The sequence below is a fragment of the Capsicum annuum genome, chromosome 1 (genome assembly GCF_002878395.1).
Source record: "Capsicum annuum cultivar UCD-10X-F1 chromosome 1, UCD10Xv1.1, whole genome shotgun sequence".
Taxonomy (NCBI): domain Eukaryota; kingdom Viridiplantae; phylum Streptophyta; class Magnoliopsida; order Solanales; family Solanaceae; genus Capsicum; species Capsicum annuum.
This window is the reverse complement of record NC_061111.1, coordinates 14,016,378-14,024,326: the sequence shown is the minus strand read 5'-3', so window position 1 is coordinate 14,024,326 and position 7,949 is coordinate 14,016,378. Positions and strand designations below refer to the sequence as shown.

The 7,949-nt window shown below is 28.3% G+C and overlaps 1 protein-coding gene across 2 annotated transcripts; it reads left to right on the top strand.

Annotated features, from left to right (window-relative positions):
* The first annotated feature begins 359 nt into the window (after nt 1–359).
* On the top strand, nt 360–2,943 carry LOC107868766 (probable purine permease 11). Of its 2 annotated transcripts, XM_047394200.1 has the most exons (3): nt 360–474; nt 877–1,127; nt 1,554–2,943. In XM_047394200.1, the coding sequence occupies exons 2-3, from the start codon at nt 1,088–1,090 to the stop codon at nt 2,636–2,638; spliced, it is 1,125 nt and encodes a 374-aa protein (XP_047250156.1). In that variant the 5' UTR covers nt 360–474; nt 877–1,087; the 3' UTR covers nt 2,639–2,943. The 2 variants fall into 2 exon arrangements, with proteins under 2 accessions (XP_047250156.1, XP_016570902.1); XM_016715416.2 differs by lacking the exon at nt 360–474 and having other exon boundaries at nt 584–1,127.
* The last annotated feature ends 5,006 nt before the right edge of the window (nt 2,944–7,949 follow it).

Sequence of the window (7,949 nt, the reverse complement as noted above, 5' to 3'; positions counted from 1 at the left end):
ATTAAGGTATGAGCAATCCATTCACTGCATCACTTTCTTTGTGTTCTTCGAAACAAATTTATTTCAAGTAGTTCTAGGTTTACTTTAGTCCCTTTGTGAATACATTTTCTTCTTCTCTGTCTTAAAATAACATTTTTCGTCATATAGTGCACATATATGATCACAGATCTAAGCCGTGAAAATGATATTTTGTAAAAATATAGAGTAAAACTGCACACGATAGACTTTAATGGTCTGAATCTTCTCCGAACTCCATGCATGACAGAATTCGAAAACTTTAATATACTAAACATAATCTTTTTATGAAGTAACATGCACGTACTAATAAGTTTGTCGATCGACAATAAATATCTAAATACCTAACATAGCATACAATATCTATCAATTGCCTTTAAATTAGTATAATATTAGTATAAGGTAATCAATCAAGGAGAAATAATTACATCGTTGGAGTCCAATTCATACAGTGAGCTAGTAAGTCAACTTTTGCCTTTTTCATCCTTTTAAGTTCGTCAAAGTTGTCATACTGAATACAGTTGTCTCTAAAAGAGCTAATTTTCAACTTTTTAGGACTTTCTGATAGTTTGTATACGTGATTTAAATTTACTTAACTTAGAATTTCTTCCATCCAAAAACTATATTATAGAAAGTTAGAATTTTTTATTTTTTTTTATGTATATATAATTGATGTTAAATTTTCTCAATTTTTTAATATATATATTTTGAATTCGAAAATCTTCTCATAAAGTTGATGCCACCGTATAGGAGGTCACAAAATAAGTTTTTAAAGCAACCTTTTGTAGAAATGTAAGATAAAGTTATGCATAATCTGTTGAGAATATAATTAAATAATAACAAATATACTCTCTCCAACAGATGATGCATAGTATCAGAGCAGGCAGAAGAAATGGTCACACATAGTCTCATCTTCCTCACATAACGGAACCTTTTAGTACGCCACACTGCGTTTAATATTTTGAAGTTTGTTAGTGAAAATCTTGTCCCTGCTCTACACAAGTAGTTCTTTGCTTTCTTTATTAAAGAAGAGCAGGGTTTTATTACTATCATTCTCTTTACCAACTTATTCATGGAGAACTCTATTCAACAAGTGGAGCTGCAAATCCAAGGTCTGTCAATGATTTCTTTCCTCTTTTTCTTTTCTTTCAAAAGTTGTTTTATTTCCCATCTTTTTTAGCTCTTTATTATGATCAAACTTTGATACTCTTTTTGGTAAATATAACAATTCAAGAAAAGGAGGAGAGGTATATAGGGTATGTTCTTATGATTCCTATAGAGAAAGAAAAAGATTCTACAACTGAGAATTCATCATTTGTTGTTTTTAGGATACTAGAACAAATAAATTGTTTGATAACTATTATAGTTTCTGCTTATTTGATGTACTTATTTCTTTTATTTCACCTTCTTCTGCCTTGGTGACTTGAAACTGCAACCTCAAGATTGGATCGAGGTGGCTGAGGGTGCTCACCATCCGAGCAACTCCGCTCGTCTAATTGATGTACTAATTATTCCATTTTGTGGTGTATGACACACAGAATCAAGCAGGCAAATATCAAAGGATGATGAAACAAATCAGCAACAAGTTTCAGGAAGGTCCAATAAACACTATGGATGGTGGTTTAGGATATTTTTGTACATCATTTTTCTACTTGTTGGCCAATCTGCAGCTACACTTTTAGGAAGATTTTACTATGATCATGGTGGAAATAGTAAATGGATGGCAACATTTGTTCAATCAGCTGGTTTCCCAATCTTGATTCCTCTGCTCTTCATCTTTAAATTTTCCAAGAAAATCGACTCTTCATCGCGCGAAAAGCCATCAAGAACTTCCCTTTTTGTGATCTATGTGTTTTTTGGCTTACTATTAGCAGGGGACAATTTGATGTATTCATATGGGCTATTGTACCTTCCTGTCTCAACTTATTCCCTCATTTGTGCATCTCAATTGGCCTTCAATTGCCTGTTTTCGCTCCTACTAAACGCGCAAAAGTTCACAGCTTTGATACTTAATTCCGTTGTGATTGTCACAATCTCAGCTGCACTACTAGCAGTTCACTCAGAATCTGACACTAGTACGAAGTTACCAGTTGGGAAATACGTGATTGGATTCGTATGCACGGTGGCTGCATCAGCAACTTACGCGCTATACCTCTCGTTATTGGAAGTGGCGTTCAAGAGGGTGATCAAAAGTGAGACCTTTGACACAATCTTGAAAATGCAAGTCTTTCCGTCATTCGTAGCAACTTGTGTTTGTGTTGTGGGGCTATACGCGAGCGGAGATGTAAGAGTTTTGACAGCAGAGATGGATGGTTTTCAGAAGGGCGAAGTTTCGTATTTGATGACATTGATTTGGACTGCTGTGCTTTGGCAGATTTGTTGTATTGGTTTGTTGGGGTTGATATTTGAAGTGTCCTCATTGTTTTCGAATGTGATAAGTACTTTGGGTTTGCCTGCTGTGCCAGTATTTGCTGTGATTTTCTTCCATGATAAAATGGATGGTGAAAAAGTCATTGCATTGTTGCTTGCTCTTTGGGGATTTCTTTCTTATGTATATCAGAATTATCTCGATGACTCCAAAGCCAAATCTGAGATCAATGACGCCGCCACCATTACTCATTGAAAATCCTAGCTATATTTAGTATGGGATGGCAAATGGCGAAAAGAATAGACCTCTCTCCGTGCTTCGCTCTTGCCCTCCTTCCATCCTTCACGCGCAGAGGCGGGAGGAAAAGTGTAATTCCGAGATGTCATAGGTTACCTTTCTATTTGAATCTTTTTTAAATAGTGTCAGTTTTAGAGTAGTGATACATATGTTGTGTGTGATTTCAATATATGAACTTTTTTCATATTTGACTCTAGTAGCTGTTTAAAATAGAGTATTCCATTGATTGATGAATTCAACATGGCAAAATTTGTACTCTTTAATTTACTCTCCTTTTTCTTTAAAAGAAAATGTTTTGCCATGCATTTCACAGTATGACACTGACTTTACATTTCACCATATGATAATTTTATACTTGCTCGTTCACTTTCCCTAAGAAGAAATAATGATTGCAAAAATTACTAGAAGAAGTGTTTCCTTAAATATATACTATATGAGTACCACAATTTTCCTCTCTTTGAATTTTCCTTCAATTTGACCAAGTAAAATTATGCTAATATTGTGGTGGAAACTGACTCCAATGTGATGATTCATTGGATCATTTTTTTTTCATATAAACAATCATGGCATTAACATTTGATATTCACCACTTATCAAATTCAACTTTACAAACAAGCAGATATAGTGGCAGGTTCTATTAGCCCAATTAGTTATCTAGAGTCAAGTTATATAATCAATTAGTTATCCTATTAACCCACCCCCACTAGCTTTATGGTTTATTAGTTACACCATCGTCACTAAGATAGTTGACGTTTAACCACAATAGGTTTATGTCCTTTCCCTAGGTGCTTTTTGCCATTTCATCAATTAATACTAATAAAGAGTCTAGAAGCAGGCACCTTTTCGTTAATATGTGTTTCATGCCAATTGCCGAGTGTAATTTTATTTCATGTGGATGGTATTTTTGAAATTTCAATCTTCATGCTTTAAAGGTGTAGATGTTTGTTTTTCTTATGCTGATAGTTTGGTATTAGACTGACTAAAAGGAAAAATGTGTCAAATAAATTGATGAAACCTCCCCTTATGAGGAGAGGATATTGGGGAACAGTGGTATAATAATAATAATGGAAAAGACTCAAAAATAGCCCTTAACTATCCAATATAGCTTAAAAATGCGATTTTTGGCTCAAAAATATCTCTCCGTTAAATATTTGGCTAAAAAATATCCCTCCCTCTAACGGAATTCGGAAAAGGATCAGAAATACCCCTGAACTATCTGAAATGAGTCAAAAATACCTCTCTGTTAAATATTTGGCTCAAAAATACCCCTCCCTTAACAAAATTTAATTATTTCGATTATTTCGTTAATTTATATAAAGTTCATCATTTAATTTATATTTCGTTAATTTCTTTAAGTGAAAATTTGTATTTCGTTAATTTCTTTAAAGATTAAAAAGATGTAAAGTGAAAATACTTTTTTAGAACAAATGTATGTTTATTTTCCAAATCAAATTCAACCAATTTATATTATAATTCAAATACTTTTTTTCATTATCTTATTTTTAAAATTAAAAAAATACTTTAATGTAAAAAAATTAAAGTATTAGGGTTAAAAAGTTAAAGTTAGGGTTTAATTCAATCGAAATAATTTAATTTCGTTGAGGGGAGGGGTATTTTTGAGCCAAATATTTAACAGAGGGGTATTTTTGACCCATTTCAGATAGTTCAAGGGTATTTTTTATCCTTTTCCAAATTCCGTTAGAGGGAGCTGTATTTTTGAGCCAAATATTTAACGGAGGGATATTTTTGAGCCAAAAATCTAACGAGGGGCATTTTTAAGCTATTTCAGATAGTTCGGGGGTATTTTTGAGCCTTTTCCATAATAACAATAATAAAATTAGCAGTACAACAGTGTATGATAAATAACAATACTAAAATAATAATAACAATAATATTTAAACTGTTAACACAACAACAACAACAATAATAATAATAATATAATAATAGTAATAATAATAAAAATATAATAGTATAATGACCGCTGGCAAATTAATAATACAAAATATAAAATAAATATTATAACGATATTATTTTAAGTAATTTATTAATCATACTTGAATCGTGCTAGACACTGTCCTAAGAAACTATTTCAGTAGTGTGAAATGTTTCTCCATGATTAAACAAGTACTTCCCTGATTAATTAGAGGATGTTCTGAGATAAATAAATTTTCCCTAATTAACAAGAAGATACAAGAATCAACCAAGTTATTAATACAAATACCAACAAGTTAATATGGATAGTGATATAATTGATAGATCCCCTTTTAATTAAAATATATAATGATAATAAAAGGAAGTGAAGAGATGGGAAAGGGAGTAAGAAAACTTAAAGGAGAGTTGAAAAATTGTTACTGCAATATTGTAAAGGAAGTTGCCTATTTATAGGCAAAGGATAAAGTTATTATTTTATCATAACTAGTATTAATACCCGCACGATGTGTGGATAATATTTAAGTAAAAGTAATCATTAAATAAAGATAAATTAAAAAATAATTTAGATTTACAAATTTATCAAATAGTAAAGCATAAAAATATTTCATTGACCAAAAGATAAGTCAACATAAACTAATGCAATGTTTGTTAAAATCTCCAATAAATTATAGTTTCTTGAATAGTTCATAACAAATAATTCATAATAAATTACTTCAAAATGAAAAAAAAAATAGATAAAATCAATTTGAATTTGTTAAAAATATTTACCTATATACGAATATTGAAAGGAGACCTAGTATAAAGAAAAAAAATTATCGTTCTAGTTATACCATTTATAACATTCACATTTAAGTCAAAATAAGATCATAAAATACTAAATATAAAAAAGAGATAAAATTTATCTCTAAAAATTTAAAATTTTAAACGAATAAATCATAATAATCTCAAGCAAGATCTTGAAATTTTTATTTTTCATTCGCGTCAAAAAAATTGATATATTTTTTTTAGTTTTATTAATAGATTCATTATTTAGTGAAACTATATTACGAAAATTTGTATTTGGATAAAGAAATCACTAAGGTAACAAACTTATTTTTTTCAACAAAGAAAAACACTATGAATAATTAAAATCATTTTTAACAAATAATATTCTTGTATCAAACCTATATTGTTTGAATATATAGTGACCTTCTCATGGATTTCTTCTTCCTGAAATCTCATTATTAATTAGTGACAACACTTCTTCAATATGCGGATATTTTACTATACCAAAATATGATATTGAATAACGATTAATAAAATAAAAAAATCAATCATTTTTATATCATAATTATACAAGAACTCAAAATAATATATAATCAAGAAATTATATTATTCATACTATAAATTTATATTTGAATAAAGAGATTAAAAAATTAACAAACTTAATTTTCTGGAGAAAGAAGAATCACTACGAATAATTCAAATCATTTTCAATAAATGATTTTCTTGTTTCAAACCTATGTTACATTGTGATTACATTGTTTAACCTTCTCATATATATATTCTTCTGCTGAACTCTCATTCTGAAATATTGATAACATTTTATCAATAAGTGTGATTCTTATTATGTCGAAACATTTATATTTAAAACCTGAAATTTATGAAAAATTTTGATTAATATTTAGCAAACTATTGACAATTCTTATTTCTGCATATTCATAATGAAAAACTTGATAAATACCAATAAGACTAATGATCAATAATAATAACAAAGAGAGAGAGAGAAAAGAAAAGTGTGGCAGTATTTCTGTGTTATTGAATTAGTATATATAGCTATATAAGGTCAAATTTTCCATATAATAAAAATAGAATGTAAATTATAAATTAACTTTTTCAAATTAGTACACAAGTTAACTTAAATTATAAAACTTAAGATATTTATTTTTTCAAAATTTAACTTTTTTATATAAACATCACTGAATTGATATAAACAATATTTTAAAACGTGATAAATGAATTAAATAATCCAAAAATATTGTGGCATTATATTTTTTTGTTCCTATTTTTTAATACATAAGAGATGCTAAAGCCATACAATTACTCCATTTAAATGTGGAGATCTTGTTGAAGACTAATACCGCACTAAAATAGATTAATGCATATTACTTTAAAATTTCAACAAAATAATCTCCTTTATTTTATAGTCCAAACTTACCATTTAAAAAATATTTTATTGGAATTAATAAGTTCATAGTAGATTGCACAAAATAAGTTAATTAATTATATGTGTTTCCATTAAATAAATAATGTACGACATAATTGTAATACGACTACACAATCAACTAATTAACTTCAATTAATAAGAATCAATTTTATAATCATAATATATAACTCAAGTTCCTTAAATTTAATGTTGTAAATTTTAAAATATATTTATGGCTAAAGTAATAGTCAATGTTCGTTGTTTTTTTTAACCAATATGTGTATATCAATTACGTAACTTTACATGTATTTTTTGTTAAAATAATTCTCACTATTAACTATTTTTACATCAATTTAATCTAATTAATTTGATGAAAATAAAATTATTATTAATATTATAAATATCTACTTACCATAAATTTCTCATATTTTTATAGTTTTTTTATATTAATTTGATATTAGTTACCTTTATAATTGGGGAAGAATTTTAAAAAGGTAACAATTAATTCTTTTCTCAATTACTGATTTATTTCTCAAAATTTCTTATAAAATTATGATTTGACTATAGTTAATTGATTATTTAATTATATTTATAATTTTATAATTACTCAAATAAGGTAACAATTATTTTCTTTCCTAATTACGGATTTTCTTATATTCATTCATCTATTGTTTTACAAAAATAGGTCAAACTTATTTGCAATTAAAGTTGAAATATTTTTTTAAAAAATGTCAATTATACTTTTTTCATATAAGTTGTTTGATTGCTACTTGATTATTAATTCACAAATTTTTCTTGTAATACTTTGTTGATTTACTCAGTTGTAATGAAATCATAATTTTCTTAATATAATATCATTATTTATATTGTTTGCATATTTTGAGGGATGACATCTATACTTTTTTTTTTTGGTTTTTCATCCGGTGTCCGATGTCTTCATTGGAGCCCCAACTAATTCGGATTATGCATTGCAGGGCCCATTAAGGTGGCAGCGCTCCCAACAGAGTTTTTTCCATACCCAGGATCAAAACCTCGACCTCTGATTAAGGATGGAGCAGCACCATCCACTGCACCACAATCCATATTGGTGACATTTATATTATCGCATTCCCCAATTGATAATATTTATTTCAAGATTGACAATTAACTATT